This window comes from Blennius ocellaris, assembly GCF_963422515.1.
Source record: "Blennius ocellaris genome assembly, chromosome: 8".
Classification (NCBI taxonomy): domain Eukaryota; kingdom Metazoa; phylum Chordata; class Actinopteri; order Blenniiformes; family Blenniidae; genus Blennius; species Blennius ocellaris.
Window position 1 is genome coordinate 29,918,149 of NC_137657.1, and position 23,042 is coordinate 29,941,190.

Sequence of the window (23,042 nt, forward strand, 5' to 3'; positions counted from 1 at the left end):
TTTCCTCCGTCGACACGAGGTGCAGCCATGTTGTGTTTTTCCATCTATACACAGACTGAATTGGTACATCGTCTAAAGTGTGTGTTTCCGGGGCCTCCGACCATGTGGTCATGTGACCATGTGGTCATGTGACCAGACACCCAGAGTGAAGCCAGTTTGGGAGATTCACTGGGAAACGTCATGAAACAGGGTCTTACTCCTACTTTAAATGAAACAGGAGTTTAGTGTGTGGTAACCCAGCAGGCCTCCTGGGAGCCTGATGTTGGTCCCTGGGCCTGATGTGGGACACATCTGGGCCTGATGTTGGTCCCTGGGCCTGATGTGGGACACATCTGGGCCTGATGTTGGTCCCTGGGCCTGATGTTGGTCTGTGGGCCTGATGTTGGTCCCTGGGCCTGATGTTGGACACATCTGGGCCTGATGTTGGTCCCTGGGCCTGATGTTGGTCTGTGGGCCTGATGTTGACACATCTGGGCCTGATGTTGACACATCTGTGCCTGATGTTGGACACATCTGGGCCTGATGTTGGTCTGTGGGCCTGATGTTGGTCCCTGGGCCTGATGTTGACACATCTGGGCCTGATGTTGGTCCGTGGGCCTGATGTTGACACATCTGGGCCTGATGTTTGTCCGTGGGCCTGATGTTTTAGACACATCTGGGCCTGATGTTGGTCCGTGGGCCTGATGTTTTAGACACATCTGGGCCTGATGTTGGTCCGTGGGCCTGATGTTGACACATCTGGGCCTGATGTTGGTCCCTGGGCCTGATGTTGACACATCTGGGGCGCCACCTGTGTGACGGTGTATTTTCAGATGGTGCATCGGCTCATGTGACGAGTGCAAGAACAAGGTTTTCGTGAAAAATGTCTACACATGTAGATTATTTAGAATAATTAATGAACTTGTTGTGAGTGCTTGAGTGAATGTGAGAGGCTCTGATGAGAGACAGTGGTTCCAGATGTGTGTGAATGTGACCGTCCTCCTCAGCAGCAGCACTTCTCACGTACTTCTCGGCAGCCTTACGTTGTGTTCCCTCCGTCCTGTGTGGTTCCTGCTTTGTCTTGTTTTGGTCTCTATGGCACCGCCAAGTGCCGAGAAGCAGAAGGTGTTTCCTGGTGTGGAGTGCTGCTCCTCTCCTGTGAAGGCCCCTGCAGTAGCAGCATGCTAATTCTGCTCCTCTATCTTCCCTCTGCATCATGTTTACCTAGCAACAAGCATCACCCGCGGCTGGCCATCCCATTGGTCATTTGAAAACGCACCGGGGACCAATGGCAGGGCTGTTGCCATGGTACAGTGTAGAGTTGCCGGGTGGAATTTTGCTGCAAGGCACGTGAGAGTTAGAGTGTGCTTGCCTCCTTGCACTGCCTATAATCTGTGCTGTGTTGCTCCTTAGTACAGCTGAATGTGATTTAGTGGAGCCAGGCGGCGTGTCTGGACTTCACTGCATACATGGAATACTGCAAACATACATGGAATACTGCAAACATACATGGAATACTGCAAACATACATGGAATACTGCAAACATACATGTTCAGGCTGGAAACACAGGAATACTGCAAACATACATGGAATACTGCAAACATACATGTTCAGGCTGGAAACACAGGAATACTGCAAACATACATGGAATACTGCAAACATACATGTTCAGGCTGGAAACACAGGAATACTGCAAACATACATGGAATACTGCAAACATACATGGAATACTGCAAACATACATGTTCAGGCTGGAAACACAGGAATACTGCAAACATACATGGAATACTGCAAACATACATGTTCAGGCTGGAAACACAGGAATACTGTAAACATACATGTTCAGGCTGGAAACACAGGAATACTGCAAACATACATGGAATACTGCAAACATACATGGAATACTGCAAACATACATGTTCAGGCTGGAAACACAGGAATACTGCAAACATACATGGGATACTGCAAACATACATGGAATACTGCAAACATACATGTTCAGGCTGGAAACACAGGAATACTGCAAACATACATGTTCAGGCTGGAAACACAGGAATACTGCAAACATACATGTTCAGGCTGGAATACTCTCCTTCCAAACACACATTTAAAAACACAAAGGCACATGAGCTGTCATGTTTTATTGTTTTAGATAAACTACGGTCAGTCTTAAAAGCCTCAATAAAGCTCAGTTATTCCACTCAGTTTTCATTTACTATATATTAGTGTGGTAATATTTGACATAATGTGAAATGATTATACGTGTTTATTTAGCCAACAACTGCAGTATCAGCTGTCCTCACAGCAAAGCTCTAACAGGGTCTAAATTGAAAATGATTCTACAGGTTTGTTCATTGTTTACCTCACTAACTAGTCTCTGGTAATCCATGGTGATCTGCCGTCACCAGCGTGGAGCCAAACTGTGAGTTTGTCTCTGTGGTCAGGGTGTCCAGGAAGTGTCTCTGGGTCTTTACTGGGACAGACAGTCCTGCTCTACGCTGACAAGCTATGTTGGCGTGGACTTTCTTCATTTTGATGACTTCTTTTTTAATCTGACCTTGTTGTTAACAAGCTGCTTTAACCTGCTGGTGTTGGTTGAGCTGCAGCAGGAGTCAATCTAAAGCAGTCCTGCTGAGTCCCTGTGTCTCCATTGTCCCTGTCTCTGCCTCAGTCAATACATTAAGGCCAACTTCATATGTGGACTTGTCCAGGAACAGGGTTTTGTTTTGATTAGTTTTTTCAGCTGATTGATACTCAATATTAACAAGTGAAGGCATTATTCTTATGTTAATGCTCATGACCAATACTGATATTATACCAAACTCTTCCTGTGTTTCCAGGCGACACAGAGACCTGGACCGGCTTCTTAACAGGTCCTGGAGCTTCTCTCCAGAACGTTCCAGGCCTCAGCTCCACATCAGGAAGGAGACAAAGTTTAGGCTCCAGATTCAAACAAATCTATTTCCTTTCAACTTATCATAAAATCAACCAGTCAATGTGAATAAACTATTATGGCAGTGCTTCTGTACCCAGAGGTCACTTGTTCTGCTATAATGAACTGGACACAACATTCATGTCCCCTGCAGCAGCACTTTGCTTTTTTTAAATTGTATTTAATTTCATTTTAGTTTTTATTGTTATTCTAGTTTATAAGTTGACAATCCACAGAAATACTTCCACTGCTGTTTATTAATGGAATTGTTAGAAAACCAAAAGCACATAACTAATTACAATAAAAAATGTGAATGAAATTCAGCACTAAAAGTCAAATTCTGTTCCCATTCCCTCAACCAGCTTTTCAATCCCTCCCCACAATCTGTCCATCCTTTCTTTTCCTCTCCTTCTCCACCTGAGCCTTCAAAGCTGTATTTCTGTTAAAAAGGAGCTTTTCTTTTACACCTTTGCTTCTGCTTGCTCATGTGGAATTGTTGGGTTTTGCTCTGTAAATGTGCCTTAAATGACTGTTGTATTTGGGGCTGTACAAATGGCATTGAATGTAATAATGTTGTGAGCACCAGCAGAGCATGTGTCTCTCCTCTGGACCTTTAACATCTCTAGAATCACTCAGTAGCACAAAAGGTGAACTCCTCTGGTGTGACATGTGAATAATGAGCGGTCTGATTTGTTATTTGCTGTGCTATTGAAGGACGTTGTGTTATTTAAACATCTGCTCTTTATGTCTGACAGGTGACAAAGCTGAGATGTCTTTGATGTTGCACAAAGAGTCGGAGAACTAACTGCTTACCTTCTGCTTCATTTACAGCTGAGATGACGAAAGTTATGGCAACTTAATAATGCACAATGTAAAAACTCTTGTTATGGTTTGGTTGTGTACAAAAACAAGTGGTCATTTTTCTACATCATATCAGCCTCCTCAGCTAGTAAGTTCCTCAAATACACACTTTATAAGCTAGTGTCGGCCGGTGAAGCTGTATGGCCTCACCCTACCCTGACCTGTCAACCCTACATGAGTCGGCTCAGAAACAACAGACAGTAAAAGTACATTGCTGCTGTGTAGTTTTCTGTCATGTTTTGTTTGTGAGCTTGTTTGTGCTTATTATATTATTATTATTATTATTATAGACTTGAACCCTTCAGTCTTCAACCCTTCAGTCTTGAACCCTTCAGTCTTCAACCCTTCAGACTTGAACCCTTCAGACTTGAACCTTTCAGTCTTCAACCCTTCAGTCTTGAACCCTTCAGTCTTCAACCCTTCAGACTTGAACCCTTCAGACTTTAACCCTTCAGACTTGAACCCTTCAGTCTTCAACCCTTCAGACTTGAACCCTTCAGTCTTCAACCCTTCAGACTTGAACCCTTCAGTCTTCAACCCTTCAGACTTGAACCCTTCAGTCTTCAACCCTTCAGACTTGAACCCTTCAGTCTTCAACCCTTCAGACTTGAACCCTTCAGTCTTCAATCCTTCAGACTTGAACCCTTCAGACTTGAACCCTTCAGTCTTGAACGTATCTTTGGCTGATCTAATCACATGTGACGATCCCTGGTGCCGACTATTTCTACCTGTCATGGTTTCAGACTAAGAACTTGGTATTGGATTGGGTGTCTACCTTGACACCACTTCTGCTAAATGTCCTGGCATCCAGCTGTGATCATCCAGCTTCCACTGGGTGGTTTCTGAGGACCTGGTCCCGGGTGGAGGAGGACGTGTTCCCAGGTGGAGGACCTGGTCCCGGGTGGAGGAGGCCCTGGTCCCGGGTGGAGGAGGACCTGGTCCCGGGTGGAGGAGGCCGTGGTCTCGGGTGGAGGAGGCCCTGGTCCCGGGTGGAGGAGGCCGTGGTCTCGGGTGGAGGAGGCCCTGGTCCCGGGTGGAGGAGGACCAGTTCCAGGGTGGAGGAGGACGTGTTCCCGGGTGGAGGAGGACCAGTTCCCGGGTGGAGGAGGACCAGTTCCCGGGTGGAGGAGGACGTGTTCCCAGGTGGAGGACCAGTTCCCGGGTGGAGGAGGACGTGTTCCCAGGTGGAGGACCAGTTCCCGGGTGGAGGAGGACGTGTTCCCAGGTGGAGGACCAGTTCCCGGGTGGAGGAGGACGTGTTCCCAGGTGGAGGACCAGTTCCCGGGTGGAGGAGGACGTGTTCCCAGGCAGCATTGTCCTGATTTAGCAGGAATGTCAGGATAGCAACAGGAACAACTTTTAGCTCTGGCTGCTCTGCTGAAGGAGAAGTCACATATTGCAGCTGTAGAGTCACTCAGTGACGGTGTTTATGGGGGCCCGCGGAGCCCCCCCCCCCACTCCTCCCCCCCATGTCTACCTGACATCTCCTCTTTCTCTCAGCGTCACTCCTGCCTCGCGCCATTTGAACCAGCCCAGAGGAGCAGTGCTCGTGGCCCCGCCCACACACCGCTCGGGCAGCCAATCACAGCCGGCGAGGGGATTTTCTGCAGCCAATAGCGTGGCAGCTGCCACGGCGTGGGGTAGCAACAGCACGGCGGTAGGGCGGCGTGGAGGGCGAAGCGCTGCCCGGACTGGCCGGAGCAGGAGAGCGGACCCGGGGGGAGAAGGAGCGTGAAGGGTCGCTCCTCGCCGGGCGGCTCTTCCTCCCGCTCAGCTGTTCAGAGCAGCCGCTGCTCAGGGTGGTGCTCAGGGTGGTGCAGTTTGCCACAGGAGCGTCAAACGTTACGCTCCGGCTATAAATAAAACAGTAAACAACAAGTTTAATGTAGAACTGTCGGTAGAGCGTCACTGTATTCCACACACACACACACACTCCTGCCTTTCCTCCGTGTTTCCTAGCTTTAGGTAAAGTTGTCCATGTACGCCGGTCCTGTATATAAAGTTCAGTATATATATCCCGCTGTTACTATAAATGGACAGGACCGGAGGAGCCTGCGGGGACGGAACCACTGCGGCCGGGCCGCGGGGGCGGTCCCGCTGATTCACGGCGGATTACAGCTTATGTCCCACGACGTCCGTGTCCCCCGTTAACGGGACACCCGGTTTGGGGATCGGGTGGGTTTTTTCGTGCGCTCGGTTGTGCGGCGGCGAGCGGCGCTGCGAGGATCGACGCGCCGTGCGCACCCCCGCCGCCGCACTTGGTACGGTCCGTGCTGCGGGTGGAGGGAGCCCCGCGCCGGGAGAGAGAGCCCAGATCCGTCTGAAGAGACCCACGAGCGGGAGACACGGGCGACCAACATGAGTCCAGAGCGCCCATGTGGGGGTTCCCACCTCGGAGGAAGCCACACGTCCCCCCCGGAGTAAGGAGGAGGAGGAGGAGGAGGAGGAGGGAGGAGGAGGAGGAGGAGGCGCCGGAGCAGCTCGGGAGGCTCGGAAGTGTCGAGTGTGAGGAGCCCGGAGGTTCCGTCGGCGGGTCCTGGTCTGTGGACGGGGACTACTGGGACCGTGTGGAACACTACCGACCGACCGACCGACCACCGACCGGACTGCAACATGTAGACGTTCTGCGTTCATCCACACTTGAGACCGCGAAGTTCTGTGGATCTGCGCTTTTTGGAATCCAGCGACCCGCATCGGACTACTTTGTTTACATGTGTTTGTGCGTCCGCCGCACGGAGCCCCCGTCCCGCAGCGAGCCCAGGACCGTGGGCCGGTCCCCAGCAGGACCCCAGTAGGGGGGCCGACGCACACCTCGGGCTCTACCGGGATTCAGTGTGTGACTGCCGGGCAGGTCTGTTGTTGTCAGTGAGTGACCACATCAATCTGCTGCCCACTGACAGCCCCCCCCCCCCCCCCCCAGGAAGAGCCAGTCACTGGAGCTATTTTGGGTGGAGGGATGGGGTAAAGGCAGGCAACTGGAAACCCAACTCCCCTCCACCTCCTGCTCCTCTCCAGCTCTCTGCAGCCCGGGACATGCTGGGCCGGCCTGGTCCACATAGACTGCTTCTAGATAGTCTCTCTGGAGAGGAATAACCACAGACTGACTGACTGACTGTGTGAACCAGGTCCCTACAGTATGGCTCCTACAGTCTTGGTCTGCTATGCTTGAGGCTGCCCTGGACCTGCACCCCGGCTCTGGAAGAGACCTGCTACCTACAAGATGGGAAACTCCATTTCCCAGGACAAGGTGATTTAAGCTCCTCATCACAGTTCTTGTACACAAAGCAGAAGAACGCTCGTCCACTACCTAGAAGATCCTCACCAGCCATCTGGAGCGCCTCGTGTCTTCAGCGCACACAAACAATGCATGAAACTGCCAAAATCAGAAATAAGTCAAAGCTAACCTGACGAACCAAATATTCTATTTATCTCCACTGAGAAGCTAGATGTTTATGTAGAATGACAGATCTATATCTATAGAGTAACTCCACAGAAGAAAGCGCTTACAGTCTTTTATATTTGTACTCCAGAGTGTCAAGCTGCCTGCACACCGTTGCGTTGCCTTAAACCCCACAGTCACAAAGAAGGAAGAAGAAGACAGGAAGGACAGTGCCTTTTCATCGGTCGGACGTTTCCCTCCATTTCCAGGTTCCCCAGTGTGGTTGGATGTAAACTGTTGAAGTCAGATCTGGGGCTGGAGACGCGTCTCACACTTTCTCTGGCCCACCGCGGCTTTTTTATTGACACTTTTTGTGCTGGATTGATCGTTTGCCAAGAATTTCCATGGTTGTCACGTCATCGTCCGTGGAAGACAAGCCGGCGTCCTCCTGCAGGATGGTCCAGTCCGAACCGTGGATCACCTCAGCCCTGCTTCGCAAGAATAAGAGTTAGTATACCTTCACATGCTAGCAGTCGTAGACCACAGTCTGTCCTGTCATGTGTGTCTGGCCGGGTTCTTCAGCGGACCCCTGTGGAGAACTGGAGTCCTGGGTAACTTTGCTCCAGTTGTGGACTGAACGCTGCGTTGATGTTTGTTGTTAGCGTCTTCTATGAACCAGTAATTAACCCTGTAGTGGCCAAGGGGGGGTTTTACCAGTTTGTTCCTGCTTCTTGCTCTAAATCGACAATGAGAGAAAGCATGAAACAATACTTGTGCACCACATTGACATAAGTATAATTTATGTTGGCCTCCAGTCTGCATGGATCCTCTTTTCACCTTCGACCTTCTGACAGTAGAACATCACTCCTGAGAAGAACGTGTGAATTGACTGAGTGCCTTATAAAAGGATATATATCGTAGATCTTCAAACATTGAAATTATGTTTCCTAGAACCGTCTCCCTGGGTCGTAGAGCCGTAGACCTAGAACCGTCTCCCTGGGTCGTAGAGCCGGAGACCTAGAACCGTCTCCCTGGGTCGTAGAGCCGGAGACCTAGAACCGTCTCCCCGGGTCGTAGAGCCGGAGACCTAGAACCGTCTCCCCGGGTCGTAGAGCCGGAGACCTAGAACCGTCTCCCCGGGTCGTAGAGCCGGAGACCTAGAACCGTCTCCCCGGGTCGTAGCGCCGGAGACCTTTTGACCTGTAGGCTTTAGTTCACTGTTTGTTATGTGGGTTCTCTATGTTCTCTACGTTCTGTCCCAAGAGTCTTTCCTCCGGCGCTGAAACAACTTCAACAACATGATTGTTAAACTTTACCTGCATTTCTGTTGAAAGACAAACAGAACAGTTGTTCTGTTCCACTTTATTTCAAAATGACTGTCATAAGAAGTTTTGCTGGTTCTAAATGATCATTTATAACACACAAGTTTATAACACATAAACTTATAACACACACATTTATAACACACACGTTTATAACACAAGTTTATAACACATAAACTTATAACACAAGTTTAAAACACAAGTTTATAACAAGTTTATAACACAAGTTTATAACAAGTTTATAACACACAAGCTTATAACACACAAGTTTATAACACAAGTTTATAACACAAGTTTATAACACACAAGTTTATAACACAAGTTTATAACACAAGTTTATAACACACAAGTTAACACCCGATCAAAGGCTTAATAACAATTCAAAGCACCAGGTTTCACACAGGAGAGCTGGAAAGAGACATTTTAACAGTTGATGTTCTCGATGCCGTTCTGTTTATAACATACAAGTTTATAACACAAGCTTATAACACACAAGTTTATAACACACAAGTTTATAACACACAAGTTTATAACACACAAGTTTATAACACACAAGTTTATAACACACAAGTTTATAACACACAAGTTAACACCCGATCAAAGGCTTAATAACAATTCAAAGCACCAGGTTTCACACAGGAGAGCTGGAAAGAGACATTTTAACAGTTGATGTTCTCGATGCCGTTCTGCAGGAAGTTCCTCATCACACTCATACAAACACGGACTTTCAGCATTCACATTTCGCAGAACATCTGCTTGGTTGTCATGTTGCCATGGAAACGCCCCAACACCCCCAGCATGGTGCACAAATCCTCCCAACGGTCACTTCCACCACATCCAGACGGTCCGGGTGAGTCTCTGGAGGAAGTTGGTCTTTGGTTGGTCTTTGCTACTGCAGCGCTGCAGACCGCCATGCAGGCAGAGGCCACAGGGGGCGCCAATGAGTCACGGCTACAGTTTGATGCTTTGCTAAATGACTCTGGGGTCGTTTGGCTGTTTGAGAAACTGCAGGTTGGAAATATGAGGTGAGGAGAAGTGATGGTCTTGTTTTCATGTTCTTTTATAGGAAGAATATTAAATATGGATTCTGCTCGTCTGTCAGACACGACAATAAAGGACGTTGATTTATTTTCAGCACAGGCTTCATATTCTGTATGTGAATACATGTGGTGCTATTTTAAGTCTATTTGCCATTAGTTTGATATTTAAATTGATTTAATTTTCAACAATAGTCTTGGCTTTACTCCTGCATGCTGGATGAGTCAGTGTTAGAAACGGTCCTGGCCGTTTACCTCCGTCAGTGTTGGTGGTGGAGGAGGTGGCGGTGGTGCAGTGGGTCGCTCTCTTCCCTCACAGTGGAGGTGGAGGTGGAGGAGCAGCAGTGTGGTTGTTGTCAGTCTACCACCACAGACCGACCAGAGGTGGAGGTGGTGGTGGAGGTGGAGGAGGTGGTAGAGATGGAGGTGGAGGAGGTGGAGGAGGAGGAGGAGCAGCAGTGTTTGTTGTCAGTCTACCACCACAGACCGACCAGAGGTGGAGGTGGAGGAGGTGGAGGAGGTGGTAGAGATGGAGGTGGAGGAGGTGGAGGAGGTGGTAGAGATGGAGGTGGAGGAGGAGGAGGAGGAGGAGCAGCAGTGTTTGTTGTCAGTCTACCACCACAGACCGACCAGAGGTGGAGGTGGAGGTGGAGGAGGTGGAGGTGGAGGTGCAGCAGTGTGGTTGTTGTCAGTCTACCACCACAGACCGACCAGAGGTGGAGGTGGTGGTGGAGGTGGAGGAGGTGGTAGAGATGGAGGTGGAGGTGGAGGTGCAGCAGTGTGTTGTCAGTCTACCACCACAGATTACCAGAGGTGGAGGTGGAGGTGGAGGTGGAGGTGCAGCAGTGTGTTGTCAGTCTACCACCACAGATTACCAGAGGTGGAGGTGGAGGTGGAGGTGGAGGTGCAGCAGTGTGTTGTCAGTCTACCACCACAGACTGACCAGAGGTGTTTCTCATCATCAACTAGTCTGTTTCCTTCTTCCTGGTTTCTTTCCTCAGCGGTTTACACTGAACTGGTTGAACTGGTTCAATCTGATCAACATTGACTTCAGTCTGTTTCCAGGACATTCTCCAGGGTTAGTTAGGGTTAGGGTTAGTTAGGGTTGGGGTTAGTTAGGGTTAGGGTTGGAGTTAGTTAGGGTTAGGGTTAGTTGGGGCCAGCGAACACAGGGTTAGGGTTAGTTAGGGTTAGGGTTTGTTAGGGTTAGGGTTAGTTAGGGCCAGTGAACACAGGAACTTTAACTAAGTTGTGTTTCACTTCCAGCTGTGTTGCTGTTTAACATTTTGTAAAGTTGATGTTTGAATGGAAAACAACCTAGACAGTATTTTGTGTTGTAACAACCTGAAGGTGGCGCCGTCACTGGTATTGGACCAGAGCTGTAAGGACCTGAAGGTGGCGCCGTCACTGGTATTGGACCAGAGCTGTAACAACCTGAAGGTGGCGCCGTCACTGGTATTGGACCAGAGCTGTAACGACCTGAAGGTGGCGCCGTCACTGGTATTGGACCAGAGCTGTAAGGACCTGAAGGTGGCGCCGTCACTGGTATTGGACCAGAGCTGTAAGGACCTGAAGGTGGCGCCGTCACTGGTATTGGACCAGAGCTGTAAGGACCTGAAGGTGGCGCCGTCACTGGTATTGGACCAGAGCTGTAAGGACCTGAAGGTGGCGCCATCACTGGTATTTGACCAGAGCTGTAAGGACCTGAAGGTGGCGCCGTCACTGGTATTGGACCAGAGCTGTAAGGACCTGAAGGTGGCGCCGTCACTGGTATTGGACCAGAGCTGTAAGGACCTGAAGGTGGCGCCGTCACTGGTATTGGACCAGAGCTGTAAGGACCTGAAGGTGGCGCCGTCACTGGTATTGGACCAGAGCTGTAACAACCTGAAGGTGGCGCCGTCACTGGTATTGGACCAGAGCTGTAAGGACCTGAAGGTGGCGCCGTCACTGGTATTGGACCAGAGCTGTAAGGACCTGAAGGTGGCGCCGTCACTGGTATTGGACCAGAGCTGTAAGGACCTGAAGGTGGCGCCATCACTGGTATTTGACCAGAGCTGTAAGGACCTGAAGGTGGCGCCGTCACTGGTATTGGACCAGAGCTGTAAGGACCTGAAGGTGGCGCCGTCACTGGTATTGGACCAGAGCTGTAAGGACCTGAAGGTGGCGCCGTCACTGGTATTGGACCAGAGCTGTAAGGACCTGAAGGTGGCGCCGTCACTGGTATTGGACCAGAGCTGTAACAACCTGAAGGTGGCGCCGTCACTGGTATTGGACCAGAGCTGTAAGGACCTGAAGGTGGCGCCGTCACTGGTATTGGACCAGAGCTGTAAGGACCTGAAGGTGGCGCCGTCACTGGTATTGGACCAGAGCTGTAAGGACCTGAAGGTGGCGCCGTCACTGGTATTGGACCAGAGCTGTAAGGACCTGAAGGTGGCGCCGTCACTGGTATTGGACCAGAGCTGTAAGGACCTGAAGGTGGCGCCGTCACTGGTATTGGACCAGAGCTGTAAGGACCTGAAGGTGGCGCCGTCACTGGTATTGGACCAGAGCTGTAAGGACCTGAAGGTGGCGCCGTCACTGGTATTGGACCAGAGCTGTAAGGACCTGAAGGTGGCGCCTTCGGTTTGAGCTTCAGCCCTGAACCTGGCGGTGGACGACGTCTTCCTACTCCTGCATTGTGTCTCACTGTGTCTCTCTGGAGACATGCAGGTCTGTCCCCGACGTCCTGCAGCCAGCGCCAGAGCTGGTTCTTACTTTCAGGTTAATTGTTGAAGTGTGGAAGAACTTTGAGTCCCTGGACGTTTGTGTTGTTGAAGGTGTTGGGTGGACACGGTCCACATGCAGAGGACAGGGAGGGACAGACAGGGGTTCTCCCTCACTGTGGCCCAGGTCTTTCTGTGCACTTTGTGTGTGTGTGTGTGTGTGTGTGTGTGTGTGTGTGTGTGTGTGTGTGTGTGTGTGTGTGTGTGTGTGTGTGTGTGTGTGTGTGTGTGTGTGTGTGTGTGTGTGTGTGTGTGTGTGTGTGTGTGTGTGTGTGTGCTGAGCTGGGCTCTGAGAAGGAGAAGCATGATAGAAGCCGGATTGATCAGTGAGACAGTTCCTGTCCTCCTGAGGGCTTCCAGGTTGTTCCTCAAAGGGTTTGTTTCTATAGAGCTTCTATAGAGTTTCTATAGAGCTTCTATAGAGTTTCTATAGAGCTTCTATAGAGTTTCTATAGAGTTTCTATAGAGTTTCTATAGAGCTTCTATAGAGCTTCTATAGAGTTTCTATAGAGCTTCTATAGAGTTTCTATAGAGCTTCTATAGAGCTTCTATAGTTTCTATAGAGCTTCTATAGAGCTTCTATAGAGTTTCTATAGAGCTTCTATAGAGCTTCTATAGTTTCTATAGAGCTTCTATAGAGCTTCTATAGAGTTTCTATAGAGCTTCTATAGAGTTTCTATAGAGTTTCTATAGAGCTTCTATAGAGCTTCTATAGTTTCTATAGAGCTTCTATAGAGCTTCTATAGAGTTTCTATAGAGCTTCTATAGAGTTTCTATAGAGCTTCTATAGAGTTTCTATAGAGCTTCTATAGAGCTTCTATAGTTTCTATAGAGCTTCTATAGAGCTTCTATAGAGCTTCTATAGAGCTTCTATAGAGTTTCTATAGAGTTTCTATAGAGCTTCTATAGAGCTTCTATAGTTTCTATAGAGCTTCTATAGAGTTTCTATAGAGCTTCTATAGAGTTTCTATAGAGCTTCTATAGAGTTTCTATAGAGTTTCTATAGAGCTTCTATAGAGCTTCTATAGAGTTTCTATAGAGCTTCTATAGAGCTTCTATAGAGTTTCTATAGAGTTTCTATAGAGCTTCTATAGAGCTTCTATAGAGCTTCTATAGAGCTTCTATAGAGTTTCTATAGAGTTTCTATAGAGCTTCTATAGAGTTTCTATAGAGCTTCTATAGAGCTTCTATAGAGCTTCTATAGAGCTTCAGGAGGATGAAGCTTCACCCTCCTTTAGGTGTGTTCATGGACCTCCTTTAAATCACTCCACCAACTAATGAGTGAGAATTCTTAGGTTCTATATGTCGTCCTTTGGTGGTTCCCTTCCTCTGGAGTCGTTCTCTGGAGTCGTTCTCTGCTCAGTCCTTCTGTTGTCACTGTTTCCTGTCCTGCAGGAGCTCAGTGTCCTCATCAGGACCAGGATGGAGGATGGAGGATGGAGGATGGAGGATGGAGGATGGAGGATGGATGATGGATGGAGGATGAATGGATGATGGATGAGCAGAAGGACTGGATGAAGCAGAGGAGCTGATGGAGGAGTGGAGGCTGCTCCCTTCAGTTGCTAGGTGGAGGAACTCCGCCTGCTGCTGGGAGCTGTTTGTGGGGTAGTAGGAGAGAGAGAGGGGTGTGTGTGTGTGTGTGTGTGGTGGTGGGGGGGGGGGGGGGGGGTAATGAGTATTGTAGCCTGGCTGCTGAGACAGCACTGCGTTTATTTATAGAGCGCTAGCCAGCCCTTAGATACCAGTAGCCAATCAGGTGGGAGGAAGAGGAGGCCTCAGCCAATGGCGGCTCAGGAGGGGAGATGCCAGATTGAGGAAGTGCACTGAGAGCCTCCGAGGCTCTTAAAGAGACGGAGCACATTTCTCAGTACTAGGCAGATATTCTGTCCAACGTCTCCATGTGAGAGCACTTCAGTGTCGCCCTGCTCCATCAGCTCCATCAGTCCTGCATCAGCTCCATCAGTCCTTCATCTGCTCCATCAGCTCCATCAGTTCTTCATCAGCTCCATCTGCTCCATCAGTCCTTCATCAGCTCCATCAGTCCTTCATCTGCTCCATCAGCTCCATCTGCTCCATCAGCTTCATCAGTCCTTCATCTGCTCCATCAGCTCCATCAGTCCTTCATCAGCTCCATCAGTCCTTCATCTGCTCCATCAGCTCATTCAGTCCTTCATCTGCTCCATCTGCTCCATCAGCTTCATCAGTCCTTCATCAGCTCCATCAGCTTCATCAGTCCTTCATCAGCTCCATCAGTCCTTCATCTGCTCCATCAGCTCCTTCAGTCCTTCATCTGCTCCATCAGCTTCATCAGTCCTTCATCTGCTCCATCAGCTTCATCAGTCCTTCATCAGCTCCATCAGTCCTTCATCTGCTCCATCAGCTCCTTCAGTACTTCATCTGCTCCATCAGCTTCATCAGTCCTTCATCTGCTCCATCAGCTTCATCAGTCCTTCATCAGCTCTATCAGTCCTTCATCTGCTCCATCAGCTTCATCAGTCCTTCATCTGCTCCATCAGCTTCATCAGTCCTTCATCAGCTCCATCAGTCCTTCATCTGCTCCATCAGCTCCATCAGCTTCATCAGTCCTTCATCAGCTTCATCAGTCCTTCATCTGCTCCATCAGCTTCATCAGTCCTTCATCTGCTCCATCAGCTCCTTCAGTCCTTCATCTGCTCCATCAGCTCCTTCAGTCCTTCATCTGCTCCATCAGCTCCATCAGTCCTTCATCTGCTCCATCAGCTCCATCAGTCCTTCATCTGCTCCATCAGCTTCATCAGTCCTTCATCTGCTCCATCAGCTTCATCAGTCCTTCATCAGCTCCATCAGTCCTTCATCAGTCCTTCATCTGCTCCATCAGCTTCATCAGTCCTTCATCAGCTCCATCAGTCCTTCATCTGCTCCATCAGCTCCTTCAGTCCTTCATCTGCTCCATCAGCTTCATCAGTCCTTCATCTGCTCCATCAGCTTCATCAGTCCTTCATCAGCTCCATCAGTCCTTCATCTGCTCCATCAGCTTCATCAGTCCTTCATCTGCTCCATCAGCTTCATCAGTCCTTCATCAGCTCCATCAGTCCTTCATCTGCTCCATCAGCTCCATCAGCTTCATCAGTCCTTCATCAGCTTCATCAGTCCTTCATCTGCTCCATCAGCTTCATCAGTCCTTCATCTGCTCCATCAGCTTCATCAGTCCTTCATCTGCTCCATCAGCTCCTTCAGTCCTTCATCTGCTCCATCAGCTCCATCAGTCCTTCATCTGCTCCATCAGCTTCATCAGTCCTTCATCTGCTCCATCAGCTTCATCAGTCCTTCATCTGCTCCATCAGCTTCATCAGTCCTTCATCTGCTCCATCAGCACATAAAGCTGCTGCTGCTGCATGAGTCCTCAGGGCCGGGAAGTCGGATGTCCCACAGTTTAAGGAGCACCTGAACGCATCACTCCAAGCTTATTTGTTTGGAGAAATACCGCTGCTAATGTTTACCTTCGTCCTCGGACACGCAAATCTTACACATAATTCACAGAACACTTGATCATGGGACAGTCCAGAAGAAATGTGGCGAGTCACTCCAGAGGTGTGAAAACCCAAGACTGAGTCTAGTTAGTCCCTCGTCACTGTCGCACACGTTATCTCTATTAGGATGTTTAGTTCCACTTCCTGTTTTCCTTCATAGTCAGTGTTTTGTGAGGCATCAGCTGATTTATATATGTATAATTGTATTATTGAGGCTGCTACTAACGGACTCTTTGTCTATGTCTGATCTGGAGGTAATTGTATGGATGGTTTGACTACTGTTGTATTAAATAGTAGTTTTATTGTGGTGAGTCCCCTGATGGCCCGTCTTCAGAACCACTGTCCCACAGTGAAGGGTCGGCACGGTTCTTGATCTGGGTTCTGGGTCTTCCAGGTATCTTCTAACTGTAGCCCACTTCGTCAGGGGTGTTTTGTGTATTCCTTCAGGATTCTGAGTGTTGGATTCCATATAAGTAAGGTGCAGTGAGGGTAATGTGATTCCTTTGTTCTCTGCTTTGTCTTGAATCCTCCTGTTCCTGCTCTTTTGTCCTCCAAGACACTATTTCAACCCAAATGGTAGATTTTAGGGGGACGAGTCCAAACCCTCCTTGTCTCTTCCATGGTCAAATATTAGTCTTCTTCTGGATCCTTTGTCAGAGGAACTTCACATGAACTCGTTTAGTGTCTTGAAGATGGAAACTGGAAGTGTTGTGCTGCAAGGCTTGAAGTATAAAGATGTTGTCCCCCTTTATTTGTGTACTTACTGTGTACTTACCGTTCCTGGCCCTGAACACTTTCATGGTTGGGTGTGACACTGATCCCTCGCTGGCGCAGGCTAAAACTGAAAGATATCCTTATTTCATTGTACTAGGGAACTTCCTGGGATCGTCCTCTCATTTGTTTACATGACTTTTCTATCGTGACATTGTGGAATGGTATTAAGCTGGAGTTTTGTGAAGTTTTATGAAGACAAAAATCTTCATAAAGTACTACTTTATGAAGGGACCTCCTCATGTGTTCTCCGTCAGCCTTTCAATCTCTTCACATTGACATATAGCTTCCATGAGAGGCTCAATGCTGATCGTGAAAAGGCTCGGTGACACCCCCCATCCCCCCCCCCCCCATCCCCCACCCTGGAAAAGTCAGGATAATGACCATTTGACTCTGAATTAATGGAGCTGGTACCTTTTCTTTCAAAGCCCGTTTCTCATAGGTCAATATGAAGAAAGGGTTAGTCAGGGTCGGGGTTAGTTAGGGTTGGGGTTAGTTAGGGTCGGGGTTAGTTAGGGTCAGGGTTAGTCAGGGTCGGGGTTAGTTAGGGGGTTAGTCAGGGTCGGGGTTAGTTAGGGTTGGGGTTAGTTAGGGTCGGGGTTAGTTAGGGTCAGGGTTAGTCAGGGTCGGGGTTAGTTAGGGGGTTAGTCAGGGTCGGGGTTAGTTAGGGGGTTAGTCAGGGTCGGGGTTAGTTAGGGTCGGGGTTAGTCAGGGTCGGGGTTAGTCAGGGTCGGGGTTAGTTAGGGGGTTAGTCAGGGTCGGGGTTAGTCAGGGTCGGGGTTAGTTAGGGGGTTAGTCAGGGTCGGGATTAGTTAGGGTCAGGGTTAGTTAGGGTCGGGGTTAGTCAGGGTCGGGGTTAGTTAGGGGGTTAGTCAGGGTCGGGGTTAGTCAGGGTCGGGGTTAGTTAGGGGGTTAGTCAGGGTCGGGGTTAGTTAGGGTCGGGGTTAGTCAGGGTCGGGGTTAGTCAGGGTCGGGGTTAGTTAGGGGGTTAGTCAGGGTCGGGGTTAGTCAGGGTCGGGGTTAGTTAGGGGGTTAGTCAGGGTCGGGATTAGTTAGGGTCAGGGTTAGTTAGGGTCGGGGTTAGTCAGGGTCGGGGTTAGTTAGGGGGTTAGTCAGGGTCGGGGTTAGTTAGGGTCGGGGTTAGTCAGGGTCGGGGTTAGTCAGGGTCGGGGTTAGTTAGGGTCGGGGTTAGTCAGGTTCGGGGTTAGTTAGGGTCGGGGTCGGTTCTAAATGCTGCTGACTTAGAACCAGTTTATTAGAGACCATGACGTCACTCAAACCCCCTAACCCTCCCTCTCTCTCTCTCTCTCTCCCTCTCCCTCTCTCCCTCTCTCCCTCTCTCTCTCCCTCTCCCTCTCTCCCTCTCTCCCTCTCAGGTGTAAGCAGCTCAGGATGTCCGCCCACCTCCTCCTCCTCCTCCTCCTCCTCCTCCTCTACTGCCCAGGGCTTCTCCCTCGCTGAGCCAACCATGACCAGCCAGCACACACATACACACCCCTCCTTCAGCTCCATCCACTCCATGGCCGAACAGCAGCAGGTAGCGCACACACACACACACACACACACACACACACACACACACACACACACACACACACACACACACACACACACACACACACACACACACACACACACACACACACACACACACACACACACACACACACACAGGCTGACCATCAAATAGAACTTCAGATAAAACACCATTAGTTTACTTTTAGAGGCCGTCTGTTCAAAACTGTTCATTCAAACTGGAGTTAATTGATGTTTGCAAACTGATAAAACCTGCAGGACGGTGTTGGACGTGTCCCACTGGAGGACGTCCTCTCTGACACACTGCAGGATCCACAAGGATCCACAAGGCTCCAGGAGTCCTGTGGTAGAAGTTGTGGACTGAATGTCTGGACAATGTCTGAAAGTGTGAAATGAGCAGAAACAGTTAAAAACAGGTCGTTAAGATAAAACAGCTAAAACAGTTTGACTTTTCATGAGTTGAACATCAGCGCGAGTTAGGTTAGGTTAGGTTAGGTTAGGTTAGGTTAGGGTTAGGTTAGGTTAGGGTTAGGTTAGGGTTAGGTTAGGTGAGGTTAGGTTAGGTTAGGTTAGGGTTAGGTTAGATTAGGTTAGGTTAGGTTAGATTAGGTTAGGTTAGATTAGGTTAGGTTAGGTTAGGTTAGGTTAGATTAGGGTTAGGTTAGGTTAGGTTAGGTTAGGTTAGGTTAGGTTAATCTTCAAGGTTCACATGTGTCCAGATTAATGAACTAAATGTTTTGGTAACGAGAAAAAGGAGAAGCAACTTCAAGTGTGAACATTTAGAAACATTAGAAACTGTCCCCGTCCATCACACTGGACCATTTTAGTGTCCAGAGGCCTGAACACCTGAGACCACCTCATGTCCATGTGGACATAGTTGTCCCTCCATGAGGCTCATCTGGCTGGAGGGACATGAGGGACACGAGGCACATGAGGAACATGAACACGAGGGACATGAGGAACATGAACACGAGGGACATGAGGGACACGAGGCACATGAGGGACATGAACACGAGGGACATGAGGAACATGAACACGAGGGACATGAGGGACACGAGGCACATGAGGGACATGAACACAAGGGACATGAGGAACATGAACACCAGGGACATGAAGGACACGAGGCACATGAGGAACATGAACACGAGGGACATGAGGAACATGAACACGAGGGACATGAGGGACACGAGGCACACGAGGGACATGAACACGAGGGACATGAGGAACATGAACACGAGGGACATGAGGGACACGAGGCACATGAGGAACATGAACACGAGGGACATGAGGAACATGAACACGAGGGACATGAGGGACACGAGGCACATGAGGAACATGAACACGAGGGACATGAGGAACATGAACACGAGGGACATGAGGAACGTGAACACGAGGGACATGAGGGACACGAGGCACATGAGGGACATGAACACAAGGGACATGAGGAACATGAACACGCGGGACATAATGGACACGAGGCACATGAGGGACACGGGGAACAAGAGGGACATGAGACACATCAGGAACACGAGGGATACGACGCGCATGGGGAACACCAGGGACATGAGGAACACCAGGGACATGAGGAACACCAGGGACATGAGGAACACGAGGGACACGGGGAACTCGAGGCACATGACGGACACCAGGAACAAGAGGGACATGAGGAACAAGAGGGACATGGGGGACATGAGGCACATGGGGGACATGAGGGACACCAGGAACAAGAGGGACATGAGGAACAAGAGGGACATGGGGAACATGAGGGACAAGAGGAACACGAGGGACATGGGGAGCACGAGGGACACCAGGCACACGAGGGACATGGGGAACTCGAGGGACATGAGGGACACCAGGAACACGAGGGACACCAGGACATTGGGAACACCAGGGACACCAGGACATGGGGAACACGAGGGACACGAGGCACATGAGGGACACCAGGAACACGAGGGACACCAGGACATGGGGAACATTGGGAACACCAGGGACACCAGGACACGGGGAACAAGAGGGACACCAGGACCAAGAGACACATGAGGACGTGTGCTGTCCCCAGGTGCTGTCTGATATGACCATACTCCAGCGGAGGATCCCCCCGAGCTTCAGAGACCCTGCCAGTGCCCCTTTGAGGAAACTGTCCGTGGACCTCATCAAAACCTACAAGCACATCAATGAGGTAAGAGACACGCCGGACGTCCAGGGTGGAGGTGGACTGGAGGACTCACCCAGCCCCGTGTCCGTCCACAGGTGTACTACACTAAGAAGAAGAGGCGGGCCCAGCAAGTCCCCCCCGAGGACAGCAGCACCAAGAAGGAGCGCAAGATCTACAACGACGGCTTCGACGACGACAACTACGACTACATCGTGAAGAACGGAGAGAAGTGGCTGGACCGCTACGAGATCGACTCTCTGAATCGGCAAGGGCTCCTTTGGACAGGTGGGGACAGGGGACAGGGGACAGGGGGGACAGACCGGTCCAGCAGGTCTTCAGGGGATCCAACATCAACTGTCTCAGAGTGAAACTGTTTTTATAAAAGTGACTCGTTCTCGTCCAGACCTGAAGAAGACTGCTGTCCTCAGTGTCCTCAGCGTCCCAGCTGGGGACAGGACAGGACATGAGCTGGTTGTGTGTGTGTGTGTGTGTGCAGGTGGTGAAGGCCTACGACCACCATGAGCAGGAGTGGGTCGCCGTGAAGATCATCAAGAACAAGAAGGCCTTTCTGAACCAGGCTCAGATCGAACTGCGTCTGCTGGAGCTCATGAACAAGCACGACACCGAGATGAAGTATTATATAGGTGAGCCTCCGTCAGGTCCTCCGTCAGTCCTCCGTCTGCTGGGCTCATGAACAAGCACGACACCGAGATGAAGTATTATATAGGTGAGCCTCCGTCAGGTCCTCCGTCAGGTCCTCCGTCTGCTGGAGCTCATGAACAAGCACGACACGAGATGAAGTATTATATAGGTGAGCCTCCGTCAGGTCCTCCGTCAGGTCCTCCGTCTGCTGGAGCTCATGAACAAGCACGACACCGAGATGAAGTATTATATAGGTGTGAGCCTCCGTCAGGTCCTCCGTCAGGTCCTCCGTCTGCTGGAGCTCATGAACAAGCACGACACCGAGATGAAGTATTATATAGGTGAGCCTCCGTCAGGTCCTCCGGTCTGCTGGAGCTCATGAACAAGCACGACACCAAGGGGTCCATCAGTCCTCCGCCAGACCTCCGTCACCACAATAATCTAGTTTAGTGACTAGGTCCTGGTTAAGTTGACCAACAGGAGATCCGTCATGCAGACGTTCTGATTTAGAGACGTTGCTCTGGAACCGTTTATTACAGTTGTTTATTACAGTTGTGGTTTATTACAGTTGTTGTTTATTACAGTTGTTTATTGCAGGTTTATTGCAGTTGTTGTTTATTACAGTTGTTTATTACAGTTTGTGTTTATTAAAGTTGTGGTTTATTACAGTTGTTGTTTATTACAGTTGTTTATTACAGTTGTGGTTTATTACAGTTGTTGTTTATTACAGTTGTGGTTTATTACAGTTGTTTATTACAGGTTGTTGTTTATTACAGTTGTTTATTGCAGTTGTTTATTGCAGTTTATTGCAGTTGTTGTTTATTACAGTTGTTGTTTATTACAGTTGTTTATTGCAGTTGTTGTTTATTACAGTTGTTTATTACAGTTGTGGTTTATTACAGTTGTGGTTTATTACAGTTGTTTATTACAGTTGGTTTATTAGGTTGTTTATTTGCAGTTGTTGTTTATTACAGTTGTTTATTGCAGTTGTGGTTTATTACAGTTGTTTATTACAGTTGTGGTTTATTACAGTTGTTTATTACAGTTGTGGTTTATTACAGTTGTTTATTGCAGTTGTTTATTACAGTTGTGGTTTATTACAGTTGTTTATTGCAGTTGTTGTTTATTACAGTTGTTTATTACAGTTGTGGTTTATTACAGTTGTTTATTACAGTTGTTTATTGCAGTTGTTGTTTATTACAGTTGTTTATTACAGTTGTTTATTACAGTTGTGGTTTATTACAGTTGTTTATTGCAGTTGTTGTTTATTACAGTTGTTTATTACAGTTGTTTATTACAGTTGTGGTTTATTACAGTTGTTTATTGCAGTTGTTGTTTATTACAGTTGTTTATTACAGTGCGTTCGTGTCTGCAGATAAAACCTGTGAATGTGATTTATGATGTTCACCTTCTAACCCCCCCCCTCTCCCCCTCTCCCCCTCCCCCCCCCCCCCCCCCCCCCCCCCCCCCCCCAGTCCACCTGAAGCGTCACTTTATGTTTAGGAACCACCTGTGTCTGGTGTTTGAGTTGTTGAGCTACAACCTGTACGACCTTCTGAGGAACACCAACTTCAGAGGAGTTTCTCTCAACCTCACAGGAAGTTCGCCCAGCAGCTGTGTACAGGTGGGTCTGGGTCTGGGTCCTGGGTCTGGGTCTGGGTCTGGGTCTGGGTCTGGGTCTGGCTCACGCCCTGTGCTGTGCTGACTCAGCGTTACTGTTCCTGGCGACCCCGGAGCTGTCCATCATCCACTGTGACCTGAAGCCAGAGAACATCCTGCTGTGTAACCCCAAGAGGTCTGCTATCAAGATCGTGGACTTTGGCTCCTCCTGCCAGCTGGGCCAGAGGGTGAGACTCACTCTGACTCACACTGACTCACTCTGACTCACACTGACTCACACTGAGGGTGAGACTCACTCTGACTCACTCTGACTCACACTGACTCACACTGACTCACACTGACTCCACACTGAGGGTGAGACTCACTCTGACTCACTCTGACTCACACTGACTCACACTGACTCACACTGAGGGTGAGACTCACTCTGACTCACACTGACTCACACTGAGGGTGAGACTCACTCTGACTCACACTGAGGGTGAGACTCACACACACACACTCACACACACACACAACACACACACACACACACACAC

At 49.3% G+C, this 23,042-nt stretch overlaps 1 protein-coding gene across 1 annotated transcript in view; it reads left to right on the forward strand.

Annotated features, from left to right (window-relative positions):
* Window positions 1-5,869: 5,869 nt before the first annotated feature.
* dyrk1b (dual-specificity tyrosine-(Y)-phosphorylation regulated kinase 1B) overlaps window positions 5,870-23,042 on the forward strand; it is a gene marked incomplete at its 3' end in the record, with an annotated part of 28,502 nt that continues 11,329 nt past the window's right edge. The window contains 9 exon segments of the mRNA XM_080500607.1: window positions 5,870-7,659; window positions 17,930-18,090; window positions 20,149-20,268; window positions 20,340-20,504; window positions 20,506-20,529; window positions 20,741-20,888; window positions 22,362-22,478; window positions 22,481-22,510; window positions 22,597-22,733. Of these exon segments, the coding sequence (XP_080356733.1) occupies window positions 7,557-7,659; window positions 17,930-18,090; window positions 20,149-20,268; window positions 20,340-20,504; window positions 20,506-20,529; window positions 20,741-20,888; window positions 22,362-22,478; window positions 22,481-22,510; window positions 22,597-22,733 (1,005 nt within the window). The 5' untranslated portion in view covers window positions 5,870-7,556.